The sequence below is a fragment of the Mustela putorius genome, unplaced genomic scaffold (assembly GCF_011764305.1).
Source record: "Mustela putorius furo isolate JIRA1106 unplaced genomic scaffold, ASM1176430v1.1 tig00003834_pilon_pilon_pilon, whole genome shotgun sequence".
Lineage (NCBI taxonomy): Eukaryota > Metazoa > Chordata > Mammalia > Carnivora > Mustelidae > Mustela > Mustela putorius.
The window spans coordinates 136,667,520-136,691,710 of record NW_025421987.1 but is presented as its reverse complement, the minus strand read 5'-3'; the positions used below and the strand labels follow the sequence as shown (position 1 = coordinate 136,691,710).

Below are 24,191 nucleotides of genomic sequence, written 5' to 3'. Positions count from 1 at the left end.
TATTTATCCCTAAGAAGTTAATGTTTTTATGATATTGTATAAGTAATTTTTAAATTTTCAGTTTCCAAGTGTTCATTATTAGTACATTGAAATGAATGTATTTTGACTTTGTATCCTGCAATGTTGGTAAACTGACTTATTAATTATAATAGCTTTTTTGTAGATTCCTTAGAATTTTCTACACATGTAATTATTTCATCTGTAAATAAAATCAGTTTTTTTTTTATTTGTATGGGTTTTTTTTTCTTGCCTTATTACATTGGTTAGGACCTTTCATAAAATGTTGAATAGGAATCATGAGAGTGTACTCCTTGCTTTGCTACTGATCTTAGGGAGAAACATAAAGCCTTTCACCATTAAGAACTTAGTTGAGGAAGTTCCCTTTATTCCCAGTTTGCTAGGAGTTTTTATTTCTCTTCTAAATTATGAATATATATTGATTTTTCTGAAATGCATCTCCTAAATTGATTGGGATAGTCATATCATTTATTTTGAATGTTGAATCATTTATGCATTCCTTGGATTAACCTTATTTAGTCGTGGCATATTATCCTTTTATATATATTTGGATCCAACTTGCTAATATTTCATTAAAGATTTTGCATTCCCTAGGTTTTTCCCTTTGAATTGTCTGCCTTATTTTGGTATCAGGTTAATATGGGCCTCATTAAATGAGTCTAGAGATCCTTCTTTTCTATTTCTATTCTCTTTATCATTAGCTTTATGATATAATTGGTATATAACATTGTATAAGTTTAAGGTATACAACAAGTTGATTTGATATATTTATATATTACAGTATGATTACCGCCATAGCATTTGCTAACACCTCCAGCATGTCACATAATTATTTCTTTATTGTGGTAAGAATATTTAAGTTTTACTCTCTTGCAACTTTCAACCATATAACACAATATTATTAACTATAATCATGATGCTATACATTATATCCTATGAACTTATTCATCTTCTTACTGAAAGTTTGTACTTTTTGACCAATATCTCCCTACTTGCCCCAACCCCCAGCCCCTGTTAACTTCCATTCTAGTTTCTGTCTCTGCAAATTTGGCTTTTTCAGATTTCACATGTAAGTGATATCACACTGTATTTGTCTTCCTCTGTTTTGTTTCACTTGACCACAATGTCCTCAGGGTCTATCCTTCTATCCTTCTGGTATTCCTATTACATGTATGTTTCATCTGTGTAGTTGCCCCATAGGTCTTGGGTATTCTATTCTGGTTTTTTTTTTTTTTTTATTCCATACTTTTTTTCTTTAAAAAATAAGTTTGACAGAGAGAGACACAGTGAGAGAGGGAACACAAGCAGGGAAAGTAGAAGAGGGAGAAGCAGGCTTCCCGCCAAGCAGGGAACCCGATGCAGGGCTCAATCCCAGGAGCCTGGGATGGTGACTTGAACTGAAGGCAGACGCTTAACCAGACTGAGCCACCCAGGCACCCCTTTTCCATACTTTTTTTCTCTGGTTTTCAGTTTTGGAGGTTTCTATTGAGAGAGCCTCAAGCAGAGATTCTTTCCTGTCTACTAATAAGTCCATCAATGTCACTCTTCCTTTCTGTTACAATGTGTTAGATTTCTAGCATTTTTTTTTGTTTGTTTAGAATTTCTATCTCTCTACATGCATTGCCTGTGTGTTCTTGCATGATGTCTACTTTATCCATTAGAGCCATGAATATTTTAATCGTAGTTATTTTAAATTCCTGGCTTGACATTTTCAACAACTTTATCGTATTGAATGTGGTTCTGGTGCTTGCTCAGTCTCTTCAAACTATATTTTTGCATTTTAGTATGTTTTCTGATTTTTTTTCTTTAGAGTCAGACATGATGTACTGGGTAGATGGAAATGCTCTAAATAGGTCTTTATTAATGTGTTGGTGAAGCGTGAGGAGAATGAAGTAGCTCTGTGGTTCCTATGAGTAGGTCTCAGGCTTTTAGTGAGCCTGTGCTTCCGGACTGTGAACAGTGCTTGTCAGTGTGGCTAGTGTGAGCTGGACTTGGAGATCTACCTCCCTCCAGATGGAAATCTAGACCTGGCCAGAATTGGGTATCTCCCCCACCATAGGTCAGTCAGGTCCTGATAAAACCCTAACAGGTTAGGCTCTGGTTAATTAGTTTCTCTTGAGGGAAGGCCTTGTGAAGAACAGAATGCATGTGCATCTTTCAAAATGATTCCTTTTATTCTCCCCCAGCTGGAAGAAACTGAGGATTTTCCTGCCATACTCACTGTGAGAACCTGGTAGAGCTCCAAGAAGTAAAACTCAAAAAACTGTGGGGGCCACTGTTGAGTCGGTTCCCCTAGCCTGGGGGGTACCCTTGGGGGGGCCATTTTATCTCTTAGACTTGTCCACACTGAGCCTCCAGGAGTTTGTCGATTATAGTTCAGGTTTCCTTACTCTGGAATTGGTTCCCATGGAGTTTTTGTTCCTGGGTTTCTGCTTTGCTAAACTGTAGTTATCAGTATTAGCCTGTCTTCCTCTCCAATTTGGGGGGAAGCAGTTTGCCCTGGACCTCACTGCTCTTATGACTCTAAGAAGTGTTAATTGGTTTTCCAATTTGTTTAGCTTTGTACATGTTGGGATGGAGTAGAGACCTCCAGGCTTCTTACATGTCAGACCAGAAGCTGGAAATTTTTATGGGAAGTTTTAAAATTACAAACTCCATCTGTTTACTTATTATAAAGATTACAGGACTATTCAGATTTTTCTCTTTCTTCTTGTGTCTATTTTGGCAGTTTTTGTATTTCTAGGAATAGGTCAGTTTTACTGAAGCTGTCTAATTTGTTGACATACAGTTACTTGTAGTATTTCTTTGGAATTCTTTTGATTTCTGCAAGGTTGATAGCAATGTCCCCTCTTTCCTGATTTTAGTAATTTGATCTTTCATTTTCTCTTGGTCAGTCCTGTTAAAGTTTCTATTTCTATTCTCTTTACCCTTAGCTTTATGATATAATTGGTATATAACATTGTATAAGTTTAAGGTATACAACAAGTTGTATTTTTGTATTTTGTAATTTTGATGTCCTTTTAAAATAATCAGATATTGATTTTGTTGACCCTATTATTTTACTAATCTCTGTTCATATACTTACTATATCCGTATTTCTGCTTGTTTTGAATTTCATTTTCTCTTCCTCTCCTAATGCCTTAACATGGAAGTTTAGGTTATTGATTTGAAACTTTTAAAATTATAGGTATTTATAGCTATAAATTTCCCTCTAAGCACTACTTTATCTACATGTATCCAACAAATTTTGGCATATTATATATTTTTTTCCATTTATCTTAAAGTCTTTTCTAATTTCTTTTGTGATTTCTTCTTTTTTTTTTTTTTAAAGATTTTATGTATTTATTTGACAGAGAGAAATCACAAGTAGATGGAGAGGCAGGCAGAGAGAGAGAGGGAAGCAGGCTCCCTGCTGAGCAGAGAGCCTCATGTGGGACTTGATCCCAGGACCCTGAGATCATGACCTGAGCCTAAGGCAGCAGCTTAACGCACTGAGCCAGCCAGGCGTCCCTCGTGATTTATTCTTTTATATGTGATTTATTCTTGACTTATTTGACATTTAAGAATGTTTTGTTTAATTTCCACCTATTTGTGAGTTCTTCAAATGACTTTTTGTACTTCTAATTTTATTTCATTATGATCAGAAAACACACTCTGTACAGTTTCACTTCACATATGTATATTCTGCTGTTTGGAGTTGAGAGTTCTGCCGGTGTCTTTTAGGTATAATTGATAGATAATGTTACTCAAGCCTTCTATTTGTATCTTCTACTTAGTTGTTAGATTCATTTTTGAAAGTGCATGATTGAAGCCTCCAACTATTATTGTTGAATTGTCTATTTCTCCCTTTAATTCTGCCAGTTTTTGTTTCATATATTTTGTGGCTCTTATGTTAGATGCATATATGTTTATAAATGTTCTTTCTGATATATTGATGTTTTTGTCATTGTGAAATGTCCCTCTTTATTTCTAGTAAATTTTTTTCTTTCAAAATCTATTTTGTCTGGACACCTGGGTGGCTCAGTAGTTTAAGCATCCAACTCTTGATTTTGGCTCAGGTCGTGATCTCTGGGTCGTGAGATTGAGCCCTGTCTCAAGATCTGCCCAAGGCATGAAGCCTGCTTAAGAGTCCTGCACTTGTGTGCTCTCTTTCTCTCTAAAAAACAAAACAAAACAAAACAAAAAAACAAAAAAGAAAACACAAAGTCTATTTTTTTCTGACATTAATATAATCATTCCAGCTTTCTTATGGTTTTTGCTTGTATGGTAGCTTCTTCCATTCTTTTACTTTCAAACTGTTTGTATCTTTGAATCTTAAATGTGTTTCCTAAAACAGTACCTAATTGGATCTTGTTTTTTTTTTATCCAGTTTGACAGTTTCTGCCTTTTTGTTAGATTGTTTAACTGTATACTTTTAATATTATTATTGATCTAGTTTATCTATTTCTAGTATTTTACTTTTTGTTTTTATGTGTTTTATGTGTTTTTATTCCTCTTCATTGCCTTACTTTGCATTATTTGAATATTTTTCTTTTTTTTTTAAGATTTTATTTATTTATTAGACAGACAGAGATCACAAGTAGGCATAGAGGCAGGCAGAGAGGGCAGGGGGGAAGCAGGCTCCCTGCTGAGCATAGAGCCTAATGCAGGGCTCGATCCCAGGACCTTGAGATCATGACTTGAGCAGAAGGCAGAGGCTTTAACCTACTGAGCCACTCAGGTGCCCCTATATGAATATTTTCTAATTTAACATCTTAATTCCTTTAATAGTTTTTCACAATATATTTTTAGTCATTTTCTTATTGATTGCTCTAGGGGATGCCACAACCATCTAACTTATCAGAATTGATGTCTGTTAAGTTAACTTAATTCTAGTGAAATATAGAAACAAACATCACTTATGTATAGTTCTATTCCCTCTACCACATTTTCGTACTATTCTTTATTATACATATTGCATCCACATATGTTAAAATCCCAGCAATGTGTTTTTATTATTGCTTCATATCTTTATATGCTTACTAATGAAGCTGAGAAAAGAAAGTAAGATTATATTTATAGAGTTCATTTTATTAATTTTCTTATTTACCATTTCCAGCTGTCTCCATTTATTTCTGTGAATTTGAGGTAACTTCAAGTGTCATTTACTTACTAGAACTTCACTCCCATTCACTTCTTTGGTGCTGTTATTACCACATATATTTTATGTTTTTATGTTACATGTCCAAGGCATCAATTTTAAACTGCTTTAGACAACTTCATTTGAAGTCAGCTATAGAGAAGAAAGGAAAATAAATATGAATTTTTCTCATCTTTTATAATTATGGACCTGTGTTCTTTGCTCTTTTGTGTGGATTTTTATTACCATTTAGGATCATTTATTTTTAGCCTGAATGATCTTCTTCAGTATTTTTTGTAAAGTGGGTCAGCTAGCAAAGAATTTTCCATTTTTGTTTATGTACTATTTTATTTTACCTTCATTTTTGAAAGATGGTTTTGCAGGATAATAAAATCTTGGTTCACATTTGTTTTTTAATTTCAGCACTCATGGTATCTCATTCCATTGCTTTCTAGTCTCCACTGTTTCTAATAATAAGTTAGTTGTTGGGGTGCCTCTATGGCTCAGCCCATAGAGCACATGGTTTGTAATCTCAGGGTAATGAGTATTGGTATGCTTCATGGTGTTTTACATTCCTTTGAGCTTCCTTTAAGTTTACATTCTTCCTTCTTTCCTGTGCTCTTTGGATTGCATAATCTTTCCTGATCCCTCTTCAAGTTCACTGATTCATTCTTCTGCCAGTTCAGATTTACTGCTGTTCCACTTAGTGGATTTTCCATTTCAGTTATCACACATCTCAACTCCAGAACTTTTATTTGTTTTTTAAATAATCTCTGTCTCTTCATTGATACTCTGTATTTGATTATACATTGTTATCTAGCATCCTTTATTTATTAAATATTTTTTAAACTTTTAACATACTTATTATGACTGCTTTGCATTCTTTGTTTATTAACTCTGGCATCCAGATTCTCTCACAGGAAGCTTATGTTGCCTGCTTTCTTCCTATGTGTAGGTCACACTTCCCTAGGTTTTCCCCATGTTTTATCATTTTTGTTTAAAATTGGACATTTTTAGTAATATATTGTAGCAGATCTGGAACCGATTCTCTTTTCTCCTCTCTGGGGCTTGTTTGGTGACTTGGCTAGAGTATTCTAGTGAAGTCTGTTTCTTCTTTCCCCCACCTACCCTCACCACACACACACAAATGTGAAGTCTTTGGTGTTGCTTCTCAGAGGGCACACCCTTGGGTTTGCAGACAGTCACTGCAGGGTGATAGTTATTTTAGCAGGGCCCTCTTGACTATCTCTTTCCATGGTCTTCTATTAATCTGTCTGCCTTATTTGGTATCACACCCAGATTTGGGGTGAACTAATTGCTGGCTAATTGCTCTATTGTTTTTGACAATACCACAGGCATTAATTCCTCTACAGTCTGATCTAATTAATTTCAGGGAGGGACACTTTTAAGGCCAGTCTGAGATTTGTTCTGACCCCAGGGAGATTTATTTTAGCTGTCTCTTTCCCTGTTTTTCTGTAGTGAACTTGCTGACCTGTGGTTTAATTTGTTGCTTTTAATGAAGAAGAGCTACTAGTCTCTTCTTATTTGTTTACCATCAAAGTCTCCATTGTTTTCAAGAATACCCTTAGGCTTGAACCCCCACATTATTCCAGTATAAAGTCAGTTCTTTTTCAGGAGAACTTGAGGGTTCTTGTTTCTTATGGAATGCCTCCTACCGTAGAGAAAATCTCTTAACTAATAATCCAAGTCCTTGGAGGGGCAGTAGCCACTCATCTTCTCCGCTTCCTTCTTTCTGCATGGAACCTCTTTCCTAAAAACTAGCTGGGGTGAGGGTAACCAGGATTCCAGTATTTTCAAGCTGTTGAATCTGGAATAGAGTCTCTGTCCTATGAGTAGAGGCTGGATGGAAGAAGAGTCCAATTTCTTGGCCATATTCAAGAGTAATGTAGCCTCTTCAACTCAGAGTTGGAGAAGATGAGAAAAGCTGGTGATCTATACCTCCTACTAAGATACATATCTCTTGATAGGGGGCTGAGGGTAGAGGATTCCTCATCTTCTTGGTCGCAGCTGCCTTGAGTAGGGCTTCCATCAAACTGAACTGGAGAATAGGGAGAGAGAAGGAAGCTCATGTTTCAGTTTCCATGGACTCCTGCTACTATTACTGAATTCTGAAGATTTTTTTGAATACATGTTTCTTCACTTGCTATATGCCTTAGGACAATTTCCAGAGACTTTAAATGACTTTTTAGAAATATTTTTTATCACTTATGCCTATTTCCCTGGAGATCATGTCCTTGGAGATCCTTATACTGCCATGGAGGAAGTAAACTATATATATCTTTTTCATTAATTCCTAAATTTACTCATTTTAATGACACTCTCAGATTATTATATTAATTTAATTTTTTTCTCAAGTAAAGTCACCTCCTAGTAGTTAATTTTTAGGGCTACTGATTTTGTTTAGCTCTTCCTACATTTTGGAATGTTAGTTTAAATTTCTCTTTAGTGAGAGGATCTGTCACTCTCTCTGCAGTCTAGGTTCTGTGATGTCTTTAATAGACCTTCCTAAGGCAGCCACTACAGAGCCAAGTCTTTTGTTGACAATTTAGGATTCTTGTCTATTCATGATACGAGGTGTATTTCAGATCCAGTGGGTTCCTTTACCCAGGCCTATTTCTGAGGCTGTACTTCCTCCTGCCTCCATAGACATGCAGCTGTGTATAATTTTAATTCTAAGCATTGGCCACAACTAGTTTTGGCTTTCTCTCTTAAGTGCAAGAACTTCAGCCCAGTCCATAGTTTCAAGCCTTTAATATAGCTGTGATTCTCTTCCTCACATGGGGCACTTCTAGTCATCATTACCTGCTACATGCTTTAGATTGTCACTGCTTTATATTTCTGTTCTGTGTCTGGTCAATAGCTATATTCACTTGTTTTTTGTGTGTGTGTGTGTGTGTAATATATCAAAGCATGTGTTCAAATGAGAGAAGTGTTTTAAATTATGATCTTACACTGTCAGAGTTGCAGGAATACTCACAATAGATTTTAAGATGAAACCTTCACCTAAGGCATGACTTTGCACATCTTTCTTGGATATACCTGCAAGTCCTCAGACAAAATTTATTTTTTATTTTTACATAGTAATACATTTTCATTTTTCTCTTTATGCCCTTTTCTATTTCACTAAGCCAAACCTCTATAACCCAAAGAATAAAAAAATTATTTTCCATATTATTCTTTTAACATTTTTACTCATCTGTTTATATATCAGTGTATCAAATCATTATGGATTTTATTTTTACTATATTCTGGCATTATATTTTCAGGGATAGCTAACTATATGACTTATTAAATAATTTATTATTTAGCTGTTGAAGTGAAAGGATACAGTAAATTTCACCTCTGCATTATTTGGTGAATTTTTTTTTTACCAAAACCATATTGTTTGATTATATGACTTTTGAGTAAGTTTTATTACCTGTTTCCTATAGTAGTTTCCCCAGAATTATTTTATGTTGACTTTCTCCAGGAGCAGTTTTAAAAAGTAAACAGAAACAAAAGTAATGTCACAACTTAAACTTGTTTTATCTTTTTTTTTTTTTTAAGATTTTATTTACTTATTTGACAGACAGAGATCACAAGTAGGCAGAGAGGCAAGCAGAGATAGAGGGGGAAGCAGGCTCCCTGCAAATCAGAGAATCTGACATGGGGCTCGATCCCAGGACCCTGGGATCATGACCTGAGCTGAAGGCAGAGGTCTTAACCCACTGAGCCACCCAGGCACCCCTGAACTTGTTTTATCTTAAGTGAGATTTCCAGGAAAACTATTAATTCTACTCTGGGCTTTTTGGTGTCAGGCCTTTGAACTCCATCAGGTGACCAAGAGGTCCATCAGCCCAGGAGCTCAAAGTGTGGAAATTGATGTGTTCTCTGAAGATGATATATGTTTGTCAGGACAGGATCCCAAAAAGGTAATTTTCCCAGAGTGTTCCAGAAAGAACACGTAGCTTGTCCATATACATTCTCCAACATAGCCACTGTGGCTATCAAGAATAAAATATCAGGATTAATGCAGAACAAACTGCCAGAATTAGATCTTAAGCAAAGGCCAAGGTTTCATAACCTCTCCACCAGTACATCTGGGGCATGATAATTCCTCCTTGTGCTAGGCAGTTCTGTCTGTTGTAGGATGTTTAGTAGCATTCATAGCATCTACCCACTAGATGTCAATAGTTGTGAAATTGAAAGTGTCTTTAGATATTGTTAGTATGTCTACTTGAGGTCAAAATCAATGAGAATCACAAGTCTAGACCTATTATTCCAGGATCTGAAAGAGCTAAAAATTAGTCTCAGTAAAATAGCCTTCACCTCATCATACAGCCTCCCTGTTTGGAGTTAGATAGTATCAGAGAGATGATTTGTAGGGAGGAACAGGTTGAGATACTGTGTCTTTATATACCTCACTTTTTTCAGCTAGGGGAGAGCAGTTAGAGAATTCTCTCCTAAAGCCAGAGCTAGTCAGAGCATTTTAAAAAGCACCCGAAGAGAGGGGCACTTTCTAGCTATACCTATACCTAGAATCCTTTGTCTAGCTAGCTTCATTCCTAAAAAGTTATACACTAAGGTATTGGTGCTACCATTGTGAAAGTCAGTCTTGGTAAATAATTCCCCTTTTCCTTTGTTCTGATGTGCAGAAGTGTGATACTACCAGTGTGCTCTCAGAATGTAGCACCATTGATCCACAGGATCCCTTTGGGCAGATACATAAAATTATTCCCAAAAAAGAACCAGAGAGATGTTTTCCCAAAGGTAAGTGTCAGTATTACTGCATCCAGTTCACAGAATATTTGGATGAGTTTCTGTTCTTTGAAGCTCTGGGATTTTGTTAGATGTATTATTTCTACTTCTACTGGAAACAGAAGTGAAGAGAGGGCATCCATAGATTTTTGGGGCCATTATCAGATCCAAGCAATGGAGATTTCAGGAAATTCTTGATTTAGGTCAGCTCAACTAACACAGACTAACAATGAGGGTAGAAGCCCTAGGAAACTTTCCTATTGCCCAGATTATGGGCTCAACAAATGTAGATAGATAGGTAGAGACTTAAATGAATGAATAAATCTAAAATTAAATTTTTTTTCATAAGTTTGACACTAGACTGGTCTTAGAACAGACACCAAGAATGAGCTTCAAACTAATTCCAGGTTGTTTGACAGCTCCCAAAGTGCACATGTGGTCAGAGGTCAGCCTAGATATAGATTACTGTTAGTTATCCTGCCTTATATTTGGACTGTTGCTTGAGGTGTATACAGGATGTCAAGAGTGAAGTTGGAGAAGAAACAGAGTAGAGAGCCCAGATATGGACCCTCAACTCTATGGTCAAATAATCTTCGACAAAACAGGAAAAAATATACAGTGGAAAAAAAAAACATCTCTTCAATAAATGGTGCTGGGAAAACTGGACAGCTATATGTAGAAGAATGAAACTTGACCATTCTCTTACACCGTACACAAAAATAAACTCAAAATGGATAAAAGACCTCAACGTGAGACAGGAATCCATCAGAATCCTAGAGGAGAATATAGGCAGTAATCTCTTCAATATCAGGCACAGCAACTTCTTTCAAGATATGCCTCCAAAGGCAAAAGAAAGAAAAGCGAAAATGAACTTTTGGGACTTCATCAAGATCAAAAGCTTCTGCACAGTAAAGGAAACAGTCAACAAAACAAAGAGGCAACCCATGGAATAGGAGAAGATATTTGCAAATGACAGTACAGACAAAAGGTTGATATCCAGGATCTATAATGAACTCCTTAAACTCAACACACACAAACAGACAATCATATCAAAAAAATGGGCAGAAGATATGAACAGACACTTCTCCAATGAAGACATACAAATGGCGATAAGACACATGAAAAAATGTTCATCATCACTAGCCATCAGGGAGATTCAAATTAAAACCACATTGAGATACCACCTTACACCAGTTAGAATGGCCAAAATTACCAAGACAGGAAACAACATGTGTTGGAGGGGATGTGGAGAAAGGGGAACCCTCTTACACTGTTGGTGGGAATGCAAATTGGTACAGCCTCTTTGGAGAACAGTGTGGAGATTCCTCAAGAAATTAAAAATAGAGCTTCCCTATGACCCTGCAATTGCACTCCTGGGTATTTACCCCAAAGATACAGATCTAGTGAAAAGAAGGGCCATCTGTACCCCAATGTTTATAGCAGCAATGGCCACGGTCGCCAAACTATGGAAAGAACCAAGATGCCCTTCAACGGACAAATGGATAAGGAAGATGTGGTCCATATACACTATGGAGTATTATGCCTCCATCAGAAAGGATGAATACCCAACTTTTGTAGCAACATGGAGGGGACTGGAAGAGATTCTGCTGAGTGAAATAAGTCAAGCAGAGAGAGTCAATTATCATATGGTTTCACTTATTTGTGGAGCATAACAAATAGCATGGAGGACAAGGGGAGATGGAGAGGAGAAGGGAGTTGAGGGATATTGGAAGGGGAGGTGAACCATGAGAGACTATGGACTCTGAAAAACAATCTGAGGGTTTTGAAGGGGTGAGGGGTGGGAGGTTGGGGGAACCAGGTGGTGGGTATTGGAGAGGGCACAGATTGCATAGAGCCCTGGGTGTGGTGCAAAAATAATGAATACTGTTTTTCTGAAAATAAATAAATTGAAAAAATTTTAAAAATACAATGAATACTGCTATGCTGAAAATAAATTAAAAAAAAAAAAAAAGAAAGGCTAGTCTCTAGAAGAAGGAGGAATGGCATAAAAGACAGAAAAAAAAGCCTTTTAGGGAGATTAACCTATTGATGTTCTGAATAATGGAGGAGGGCAGAGGCTGACTGAGGACACCTCACAGTAGCTTAGGAAGATGATGAGGAAAGGAGTGTAATGTTGTAATCACCGTGAAATTAACCTCCATGGAACTTGGAGGATGGTGATGAGGGGAGAGGATGATGTAATTCAGCTGAAGGCTGGTGTGTGTTGAGGTTAAATGCTTAGCTATGTGTAAACACCTTGACAATTGATCAGATTGTGTGGTTTGGGTGGTTCACGGAGTCTGTGCCCATCTTTACTTCATTCCCCTCAGTACTTAGGACACTGTTTACTGTTGCCAAAAGAAATTGCTGCATGAAAAACAGCCAGGAAGCCTCAGTGGCACACAATAATAAACATGCATATACAATACTCCACTCATCTAGCCTCATTATTTCTGCTGATTTTGGAGGTATTTATTCATATGAGTGGTAATGATTGGGAGTTGGCCAGTCTGGCCTGGGCTTAACTGAGCCCATTGTCTCTGTACCACATGTCCTTTCTCCTTCTTCTGAAACCAGTGGCTGGCCCAAATATTCCTTTCATTATGGAGATGGTGCCAGAGAGCAAGTACAAATATGCAAGGCCTCTCAAGACCAAAGCTCAGAACTGGTAGGTGTGATTCCCACTCTGTTCTATTGGCTAAATCAAGCCACATGGCTGAGCCCAGATTCAAGGGGTTGGAAAATGACTCCACCTCTTCAGAGGGAATAATTGAAGAAGTAAGGGGCATGCATAAAGGGAAGAGTGAAGAGTTAGGGTTATTAATTCAGCTCATTACAGACCCTAAGAATAATGCTACTGTTCATTCCTTGCAGGCCTGGGTCACTGCTTCCCATGCTGTGCCGTGGACAAGAGAAAGTCCCCCTGGATCATTTGGTGGAACCTGAGGAAAACTTGCTACCAAATAGTGAAACACAGCTGGTTTGAGAGCTTTATTATCTTTGTGATTCTGCTGAGCAGTGGGGCACTGGTAAATTAACACAGTCTTGTTAGGACATTGGGCATTGGGTGGCTAGGTTACATTCTGATATGGGGCTGTGAATATGGGGAGACCAGGCAGAAGGGGGATCTTTGCTGCTGGTTTCCCTTAAGGGCAGGATTTTGCACAACTTCTGGAGTCCTGCTCCCAACTAGGAAGTCCCAAGCCAAAGACACTTTACTTATGGGGAAACATGATTCAAATCAACACTTTAAAGTGGCTACTGGAGTCTCTCCCTGAACTTTATGCTTATCCCTCATTCTTGCAGAATTTCTAGAGATTTTCACTGTATCCTATATGTCTCTTTCTCTAGATAGCATTGTTCCTACCTCTCTTTTCTGGAAAACCATAATGCTGCTTTCCTAAAGGTAGAACATTAGGAGGAGAAGGCTACAGGGACCAGATTTTGATTTAATATTCTGTCTTGGTATTTTCTATCAGTCATGGTCCCTTGAGAGGAGACAAACAGATACTGCTTTATTCACATAGCAAATCCTTCCAGATCAAGGTATAGTGGTCCCGGTGAGTTTTGGAAATAACTCTAAATCCATGCCTCCATAGCATATAGTCATAAACTCCTTCCTACTCTCTCTCCTCACTTTTTGGTCCTTCTTGCCTCTCTTATTTGAGCGACAGCTTCTTCTTTCTTATCACCTACATGTTTCTCTCTTTTTCCCTCTCTCCCCTTCTATCTTGTATTTTCCCTTAAAATGGCCATAATGTAGAACTAAACTCTCTATTTGTTGTGTAAGTAAGTGGAGTCTTAGATTCTCCCTTACTGATTTAGAATCACAGAGCATTTCACAGTAAGTCACTAACAATTAGAAGGGACAAGGAAATGTCTTGCTTCTTTACCGTTGCCTTCCTGGTTCGTGCTTTACACTCGTGTGATCTCTGGGTGAACAGAGAGGAGTACATACCGTGAGCTGCTAGATCCTATGATCAGCACACATCTCCATTTATCTACTTACTGCAGGTAAATTACTTCTCACACAAAACATAAAAAATAAAAAAAGTAAATCTCTAAACCATGCCAGAGAACTCTCTTAGTTAATTTTTATTGCTTATCCTTGGTCTAGGATTCCATGTAGCCTTCGGGTACTTGCATTTTCACTGGATGTTTACTCTTATTCAAGTAATAGCGTTCTTTCATTTATTCCACAAATGATCATTGGTGTCTACCAAGCCCTGTGCTAGTCAGTGGGGGAAAATAGTGTTGTCAGAAGGTCAGGGGCACATGCTACCATCCTCCTAGTTGTCATCTGTGATCTGATGAGGCAAGTGTAGGTTAGGCAGAGGAAAACAAAGCACACAATGCAGAGGGTTCTAGGAGAAGGACTCAGGTCCTATTTCACTTTACATAGTTGTAGACAAATGGAAACAAGAAACATCTAATCCCTTGCCACTGTATGTGGTATATTGATCAGCAGTCTCAATATTACTTGCAAGCTTGTTAGAAATGCAGTCTTGGGTCCACCCCAGACCTGCTGAATCAGAACCTAAGTGCTTTGGGACTCATTAGAGTTAGGGAAACAAAATCTGAGCAACTGGGTAAAAATGGGAACTTTCTGGACAAGGAAGTAGTCTCATTATAATGTGGGAGTCTCCCAAGTTTAGTGGCTGATATTGATCTACTCTTCAATTGGACAAAGTGAGATCTGCTGAGCCAGGCTTTTGCTCAGCTTCCAAAATGAGAAGGGAAATGAGATTCTAATACCATTCAGATTTGCCTCTCTTCAAGTAGGCACACAGACCAAGTTCCTGACTTCCAGGAGCGTGGAGTCTAGTAGGGATGACAGATGGGGTCCAAACAATTATGGACAAGGGCCATAGTGATACACTCAGAAAAGCAGTGGATGACATGGGGCCATGCAAAGCAGGCCCCTAATTGTCTTGGTGGAAGAAGGAAAGTTTCCAAAGAAAATATTAACTGAAATGAAACTTTAACAGTGACAAGGAGCTGGCAGGGGACAGGAAGAGGTAGAGAGCCTTCTCCAATCAAAGGTTCACTTAGGAGCTGGAATTCAGACTGTTTTATTCTTTTGCATTTTTTTTTCCTCCAGGGCCATGGGGCTATGAGATTACCTAAATATCCAACAATAGGACCAATTTCATTCTTGCCTTCAGTTTTTGCCCAAAGGTCTTGACGGGTTCAGTACCAGGGACCCTTATCATCATCATCTTCTTCTCCTCCCCCTCCCTCTCCTCTTCCTCCCCCTCCCCTTCCTCCTCCTCCTCTTCCTCCTCCTTCTTCTTCTTCTCTTCTTCTTCTACTTTTTCCCATTTTCAGTAACTCTGTAGAGGCCAAAAGGACAGTTTCTACCCTAGTTATATAGACCCCTAGAATCACGTACACACTTAAGGTGAGGTGGATGTTTGGATGTAACATGAAAAACGGTCTCTCCAGAAGCTAGAATGTCTCACTTTCATGATTACGCTCAATGAATGTTTAATATTCAAAGTAATTTAGCCCTAGCCCAGAGCATCCCCAAATTTTGTGTGTCTAGGTACCCCAAAAATGGGCTCATACTTAGGGAGCACTGGAGTAAGTAAGTTTGGCTGTTTGTTATAGATTTTTGGCCTCAGGGTTGGTAAAATCTAGCTGAAGACTAAGGTGTTTGGAACTAAGGTGTTATGAGCAATGAAGAGCCACTAAATAGAGCCACTAAGGTAACTAGGAGGATGATAGAGATGGAATATGCCACTGGGTGGTTCTGGAAAAGTTGGCATGATATTGTTAGCAAGAGTTGAAAGGGTCAGGAAGACCAGGAAATTATGTGGTGATCTGTTAGGAAGATATTTTCATATTCCAGGGATCAGTGATGAGAACCTAGGGAGATATTGTGGCAATAGAAGTCTAGAAATAGGATTTTCCTTCTTCCAGTTTTACTGACTCAAGGAATTTATTCCGCTGGGAAATTTCCTTCTTAATACCTTTTGAGCAAAACCTTGTCACCAAAAGAGATGCTAGTTTATTCAGATAAGGAAGAAAAATTTAAAAAGTAAGGTCAGCCAGTCGTTCTAAGCAAATATTCAACCTGGCCTATGGCTATGCTTTATCATTTCAGGTATTTGAAGATGTTGACCTTGAGAAAAGACCCAATATCAAAGAACTACTTAATTGTACTGACCATATTTTCACATACATTTTTATCCTGGAGATGGGTCTAAAATGGGTGGCCTTTGGATTTAGGAAGTATTTCACCAGTGTCTGGTGCTGGCTCGATTTCGTCATTGTGATTGTAAGTTTACCATCTCTGTTTTCCACGAAGGCAGGGGTTGGGGGAAGGGAGGGGAATATGCTTTTCCTGTGTGCCTTGTTTGGGTGCCTCTCCAAATACTTTTCTTCACCGTATTTGTAAGTAGTTGTCATTTATCTGTCAGCTGTCCTGCTCGTCCTAAGTCCCATTCCTCATACTGCACTTCATATTCCCACTACCCCAATAGTTTCCATGATGGCACTCATCCACTTCTCTCCATAAACACTGCTTATGTCTGATGTGTACCTAGAATAATTCTGAATGTCCCAACCTTCTCCTTCCAACTTTCTATTTTCTCTTGAGACTTCTCAAAGCAGGTCAGTGGCCAACAGACTAGGCTGGCCTCCCTCTTAATTGTCAAGCAACAGAGGATTATTCACATACATTCTTTCATTTAATCTGCACAACGATGTTCCCACCAGAGTTGTACATTACCTACCATATTACAGATAAGGAAACTTGAAGCTCAGATGGTCAGTAACTTGTTTCAGACGAAACTGGAATTCATACCTTGGTCTGTGTGATGTTAAGGTTGATAACAGTACACCACATTTATTCAGTGCTTTCTCTATGCCAGGTGTTCTGCCATATGCTTCATAAGCATTCTTTCTTTGTTATCACAACCACTCCATGCAGTAGATGCTACTACTTTTTCTCTTATACACAGGGAGAAACTAAGTAACAGAGAGGTTAAGAAACGTGTCAAAAATTGGCCAGCTAGAAGTAGTGGAGATGAAACTCAGACCTAGTAAGCCTCTCTCTGAAGTCCTTGATTTTAACCTCTATTCTTTCTACCATGTGCTAATTAGTTAGACTTTGTCCCTGCTATTTAAAGAAGTAGACACGACAGATGCATAAGCATAAGCCGTGTGGTCAACATAGCAACTAGAGAACCCTAATGTTGTTAATGTTGTTGGTGGACATAAGTAGGTAGGTGGTTTGGGCATTTTAGAAAGGCATCAATGCTATGGGAGCTCCAACAGAAATAATAAAAAAGAATAAAAATAACACATGTCTATAAACCCTATCAGTTTCCAGGGTTATCTTATAGTATAGAGAAGAACCCATAAGATAGTGGACAGATGATTAGTATCTACATTCTAAGAAACCGTGGTCTACTAACCTAAACTCAGGAAACTGATCCTAAAATTATCTTGTCTGCTCTCTTTCTGTGTACCTTAGGCAAAATACTTCCTCCTTTTGATAAGTCTTCACCTTAATAAAAATGAAAGTATAGGCTACAAATTACCCAAATTAGACCAGATACAAATGGAAAACACGAATCTAACAATAGCCATTTAAAATATCAAAACAGTAGTTCAACACCACACTGTCAAAAAAGGACACCAGGCCCAGATGATTTTGCAGGCAAGTTTTACCAAACTTTCAAGGAATAGTGCTATATACTGAATGTTTGCATCTCCTTAAAATTCATATGTTGAAACCTAACCACCAATGTGTTTATATTTGGAGGTGGTACCTTTGGGAGATGATTAGGTTATGAGGGCAGAGCCCTCATGATTGGGGCTAGTGATGTTATAAAAGAGACCCCACAGAGCTTCCTCACCCCTTCTGCCATGTGAGGACACAGGGAGAAGAAAATTATCTATGAGTCAGGATGTGACCTTTCACCAGACACTGAATCTGCTGGCACCTTGATCTTGGAATATCCAGCCTCTAGACTGTGAGAAATTAATTTATGTTATTTATAAGCAACCCAGGCTTTGATATTCTGTTATAGCCTCCTGAACTAAGATAAACAGCTAATTCCAACCTTATTTAAATTGTTACAAAGAATAAAAAAAGAGGAAACTTGCACACTTTATTTGATGAGACAAATATAATCTTGGTAATAAACTGAATGGAACAAAAATGAGTAGAACAAGAAAAGAAACAATCTTGTAATTATTTATTTCTTATAAATCCCAGAGAAAGCACTTGATAAGTATGGTCCACTGTTACTATTATTAACATTAGTATCATATAGACCAAGGTGTGAATCCCAGTTACACCTGAAACAAATTGCTAATCCTCTGAGCTTCAGCTTTCTTTGTCTGTAACAGGGCAAATGATACATCATGCTACTTAATTCAGAACATTATTGTGCAGATTTTTAAAAATTAAAAAAAAATCTTAGAGAAAGTATGTGAGTGGAGGGGTCAGGGAGGGACAAAAGGAGAAAGAGAATCTTAAGCAAACTCCATATTCAGCACAGAGCCTGCCATGGGTCTTAATCTTAGAATCCTGAGATCAGGACTTGAGCCAGAGTCAAGAGTCAGATGCTCAACGGACTGAGCCACCCAGGCACCTTGTGAATAATCCTTTTATGTTGCTTGTTAATCAACATTATATAAAATGATCTTTATAGTTTTGAAGTATAAAAATAGAAATACAGCCACAAAAAAAAATGTATCTAAATTCAACTATTTCAAATTGTAAAACCTTCGGTTTTTTTTATTCAATAGAATTATAATTATAAAGACAGGCTAGAACGTGGAGATAGTACTTGCCACATGCATAACAGAAAATGATTATCTATAGTCTATAAAAACTCTCTACAGATCAATAAGAAAAAGACAACTTAGTGTAAGAATGGGAGAAAGACGGGGTGCCTGGGTTGCTCAGTTGATTAAGCGATGGCCTTCAGCTCAGGTCATGATCCTGGAGTCCCAGAATCAAGTCCCTCATCCAGCTCCCTGCTCAGCAGAGAGTCTGCTTCTCCCTCTGACCCTCCCCCCATCTCATGTTGTCTCTCTCATTCTTTCTCTTTCAAATAAATAAACAAAATCTTAACAAAAAAGAATGGGAAAAAGGATGCAAACAGGCAAGGAAACACAAGTTACTAATAAATATATGAAGAAATACAAACTAGATTTATCACCAGTTAGCATAGAAGTGAATATTAAAATGAGAGGCTTTGTCATCAGACTGACAAAAAGAATTTTTTTTAAGGTTTTATTTATTTATTTGACAAAGAGAGATCACAAGCAGGCAGAGAGGCAAGCAGAGAGAGAGGAAAGGAAGCAGGCTCCCCGCTGAGCAGAGACCCCCCCCCCAATTCGGGGCTCGATGCCAGGACTCTAGGATCATGACCTGAGCTGAAGGCTCCAACCCATTGAGCCACCCAGGTGCCCCAGACTGACAAAAATTTTAAAGTTAGATAATTTCTAATATTAAGAAAGACATTACAAAATGGAATCTCTAATCACTGCTAACAACTTTGGTAACAGTTATTTTAGGGAAAATTTTGCACATTAAGTAAAATTACAAATGAGCCCAATTTATTATCCAGAAATACCACTTCTAGTTATACATCTATGGAAAATTCTTGTGTATGTATGCAGGGAAAGTGCACACATCTGTCCAGTCTGTTGTTCATAATAGTAAAAAATTGGAAATAACCTAGATACTCACTAAGGGGGAATGGATCCATAAAATATGAATATTTCTATGCCATAATTTTTTAAAGTTAAAAGGAACAAACCACAAGAATATATCAAAATGGTGAATGTCAAAACAGTACAGAGTAATAAATGAAAGTTAGATAGAAAAAAGATAAAATCAGCAGAAGACTTCCCACCTTAAGAGTACTATAAAGTAGAAAAAAATGTGGGTACTTTTATGTCTGCGTGTCTCATCAGTGTTTCCCAATTTGATGGAATAGAGACTGAGGATAATTTTATCAGGCGAAAAGGTATACAGTGTCCCTCTAGGGACCCTTTTTCCCCACCTGTGATAAGAGTTATTTGGTAAAGCCAGAAGAACTGCTAAACTGTGCAATCATTTTCCCTCTGGCTAGGAACTAGGTAGAAGGAGATATTTGTGGGGGGCTGCTGAAATAACTCCCAACAGATAATGCTATTACAAACAAAAAGCCTATTTTAGAAAACCTTTGTAAAAAAAAAAAAAAAATCATTTATTTATTTATTTATTTGACAGAGAGAGAGCACAAGCAGGCAGAGAGGCAGGAAGAAGGAGAGGAAGAAGCAGGCTCCCTGCCGAGCAGAGAGCCTAACGTGAGGCTCGGTCCCAGGACCCAGAGATCATGACTTGAGCCAAAGACAGTTGCTTAACTGAGCCACCCAGGCACCCCTGGAAAACCTTTATAAACAAAAGCATTTTGAATTGATGGTGATTTTTAAAAATTAATTATACATTTAAAATTTTTATTATTCTGCCATATTAACTCACTTAATTTCTCTCAATTTGCTAGTATTTTACCACTATGATGAGATTGGCAAGGGTATGATTTTAGATAATAGTGAACTCTGATATCAGCGTAGTCAGTCATATGATAATTCACTTCCTGTCCGGCTGAACAACGCTTCTTTCAAGTTGAACCTCTGCAGGCTCTGCATAATCAGTAAGAATGACTAGAATCTGCAAATAGTGGTCTTCAACATAAGCTCATTATGTTTAAGTTTCAGTTTAGTGTATTTGTAGAACTTTCTAGTCCTTAGTCCTGACCCATTGGGAAGAAATATGCTGGGAGAGAAAATTTAATTCCTCCAAAAAGGGGCATCTGAGTGAGGGGGACTATTAGCAAATAGTTTATTATTTTGTTGTAACTTTTTATTATATCATTTCAAACTTACAGAAAAGTTGCAGGAAATAACCCATATACTCTTTCTCCAGGTTCATTTCATTAGTTATTAACAGTTTAGTTATTAACATCTGCTTGTAATTTTCTCTCCATTTTCATTCTAAATTGCTTGAGATTAGGTTGCAGTCACCATACCCCTTTACCTCTAAACAATCCAGTGTGTGTTTCCTAAGAAAAAGGATATTGTCTTACACAGTCACAGCACAGTTATCAAAGTTAGGATATTTAACATGACTCAATAGCAAAACGCATCTCCATTTTCAAATTTCATCAGTTGTTTCAACAAGGTCCTTTATGGTTAATCCTTTCCATCCATCCACAGTGGCCTCCCCTCTCCTCCCCCCAATCCAGGATCCAATTCAGGACTCAAGTGACGTATTATTGTCATGTCCCTTTGGTTTCCTTTAACTCACAACAATTTCTCAGCTTTTATTTGTCTTTCATTAAACAAATAAAGTAAATGCATTGTCCTTACTTGTATGGGCTATAGGTTTGACAAACAAGGAGAAAAATAGCATCTTCTCTTGCCATCCCACTTCCTGCAAGGGCTTGCTGCTTTCTGTTTCTGGATAATCCACTGAAGGCACCGTGTGTCTGACTCTTAGAATGAGGGCTGCCAGTCCCCCACTGGCTTCCCTGGAAACCAAGTCAGGTGCACTACCTGTGGCTTCTCTTCCCACCAGGTCTCTGTGACCAGTCTCAGTGACTTAACGAGCTTGAAGTCTTTCCGGACCCTAAGAGCCCTGAGGCCCCTGCGAGCATTGTCCCAGTTCGAAGGAATGAAGGTACCTTCTTCAGGCAGATGGGAGGAAGGTCAGCTGTCAGGGAAAGGTGGAAAACCAACTGCTCTTCTTGGGCTGGGCTTCCCTTAAACTGCCAAGCATTTCCTGGGCTCCTTCCTATCCAGTCCACTGCTTAGAATTTGAGAGATGGAGAAAAATTTAAGATATAACATCCATTCTGTGATAGCCAAGATGGGCTCTGGTTTCCCTTTTCAGTCCCAGGGTAGGTGTCCTATATCGGTAATACTGTCATCAAAGTACACTTCTCAAGTGATCCTTGGTGACAACAGAAGGGACCCATTATGTAAGGAGCTAAGAGCAAGGCTTACCATAGGAAGCAGGGTTGGGGTGGGTTGGAAGTAGAAAGTAAAGACAGAGCTCCAAGAGATCCAGTCCCCACATGTCAGGCCCACCCTGAGATCTAGAGCTTGATGAATCCTATGCATCTGTTATGTATTTCTTCTGTTTTGTTTTTTTAAGGTGGTAGTCAATGCTCTCATAGGTGCCATACCCGCCATTCTGAATGTTTTGCTTGTCTGCCTCATTTTCTGGCTGATATTTTGTATCCTGGGAGTAAACTTCTTTTCTGGAAATTTTGGAAGATGCGTTAATACAACAGATATAAACTCAGTTATAAATTACAGCACTATTGAAAGCAAAACTCAGTGTGAAAATGGAAATTTATCTTGGGTCACCCTTCCAGTCAACTTTGACAATGTGGGAATGGCTTACCTTGCCCTGCTGCAAGTGGTAAGTGCTGTTTGTGTGTTTTTCACTGTGAGGACAGAAACCTTAAAAGAAGCATAAATCATTTCTCAGTTTAATAAAAACACAGTGACTCCATTGAGATAGTAGAATCAAATCCCAGTTCCCCATGTGGAAACCAGTGCCCTTTGGAATTGTTCCCCATTAAGCATCTCCAGCTTTACCTCCAAGAAACCTCAACCTCCATACAATGCCCCTTTCCATCTTACCCTGTCCTATATGGTACTACCATCCAGAGTTCCAGCCAGAGAGAACTGGAGCCTCAGATGCAAAGCCATACCATTAGCATACCATTAGTTCTCTTTTGGAAGTCAATCCCCTGGTCAAACCACAGTTGCTAGGTCTTCAACAGACATTGCAAACATGTGGTATCAGAAGAGCCTCAGCCATGCTCTTTCTGGCAGTTGTTATGCAGCCTCTTTAGAAATTTTTAAGGCAGAAGTTTCCTTTTAAGAAAAGCTTTTCATCTTGTGCAAAGGAAGAAGAAAAAAACCCCAAGACACCTGTTTTTTAATTCCCTCCTACAGTTCTTTTATCTGGACATTCTGTCCTGGACATTCGGTCCTGGGCCTTGCTTGCTGTTATAGGGCACTTCTCTGTTGATAGCAAGTCTGTAATTATGTTCATGTTTATTTGCTTTTGTTACAGGCAACATTTAAGGGCTGGATGGATATTATGTATGCAGCTGTTGATTCCAGAGGGGTGAGATTTTGTTCTACCGTGTTCTAGAGTGCTAAGGTCAAATCAGGGATATCATGACTGCATAGACAGTATAGAACTTCCCACATCATATTTCCATCAGCCAATGTTCTTTGCTTTGTTTTCCTTGGGACAGTGACTATGAAACAGGGATAAAAGAGGTTCCTTTTCATCCTTCCATGAGTATTATATCTTATCTTGCTCCAAAGTCCAGTCCTGTTTCTCCATAGTAACCAAGGAGTAACATCTTATGGAGGAGATGCAGCCAAAAACAACAGAATCACAGAATGCCTTGATTTTCCTCTCTTACTTCTTTTCTAAATGGGTATCAGGCAGAAACCAAATTTCAAACAGTGCTAGTCCTGAACCATGTGAAAACCTTACAGCTAGACTAGGGTCTGATAAGAGATACCTTCCAATGGCTCCAGGCTGAGAGACTAAATGGGTTTCTGGTGGTTGCCAACAACAAAATTCTAGTTAAGTAAGAAGTAATCATGGATTCTGAAAGTTGGAAGAGTACTCAACCATCTGGTCCATTTCTGTGTCCCAGTTGGGAAAACTGAGAATTGGAAAGGAAGAGTGTTGCCCAAAACCATGGAGTAAGCAAATGGTTGAATCAAGAATGGAATCAGCATTGTTTATTTTTTTCCTGTAATCACACGCATGATGCTGTTCTGTTTGAGAGTCTGCAGAGTTGATGCCTGGAACATAGTAGGTATGTGAGCTTATAGTGGCAGTGGAGGTAGTATGAGAAGTGGGTTATTTTTTTTTAATGTAAGCTCCATGCCCAGTGTGCAGCCCAACATGGGGCTTGAACTAATGACCCTGAGATTAAGACCTGAGAGCTGAGATCAAGAATCAGATGCTTAACTGACTGAGCCACCCATGCATGCCAAGAAATGTTATAATTGTAGTATTAGAGACATTTTATAACAAAGACAGCATTTTAAATATTTATGTGTTTTTTCTGTTGTTGTCTTTTGAATATATGACTTTCACCTTAGTTTAACTTAGGCATCAACGTGCCTTGAGGTGGAGATGGGGAGGAAATCTTATGCAGATGTATTCAGGAAGAAGTGTGTGGCTTACATGTTCCCTGAATGAATGGTAGGTGGATGGAGGTGTGTGGAGGGATGCCCCTCCTGTTGC

The 24,191-nt window shown here is 38.3% G+C and overlaps 1 protein-coding gene across 4 annotated transcripts in view; it reads left to right on the top strand.

Annotated features, from left to right (window-relative positions):
* Nucleotides 1-24,191, top strand: part of SCN11A (sodium voltage-gated channel alpha subunit 11) — a 109,975-nt gene that overhangs the window by 61,702 nt on the left and 24,082 nt on the right. For 3 of the 4 annotated variants that reach the window (XM_045089156.1, XM_045089158.1, XM_045089155.1), the window contains 7 exons: nt 8,956-9,069; nt 9,793-9,907; nt 12,770-12,924; nt 16,002-16,175; nt 21,480-21,581; nt 22,059-22,328; nt 22,992-23,045. In XM_045089156.1, coding sequence (XP_044945091.1) covers nt 8,956-9,069; nt 9,793-9,907; nt 12,770-12,924; nt 16,002-16,175; nt 21,480-21,581; nt 22,059-22,328; nt 22,992-23,045 — 984 coding nt within the window. The remainder of the gene's footprint in view (nt 1-8,955; nt 9,070-9,792; nt 9,908-12,769; nt 12,925-16,001; nt 16,176-21,479; nt 21,582-22,058; nt 22,329-22,991; nt 23,046-24,191) is intronic. The other variant, XM_045089157.1, reaches the window with a different exon arrangement.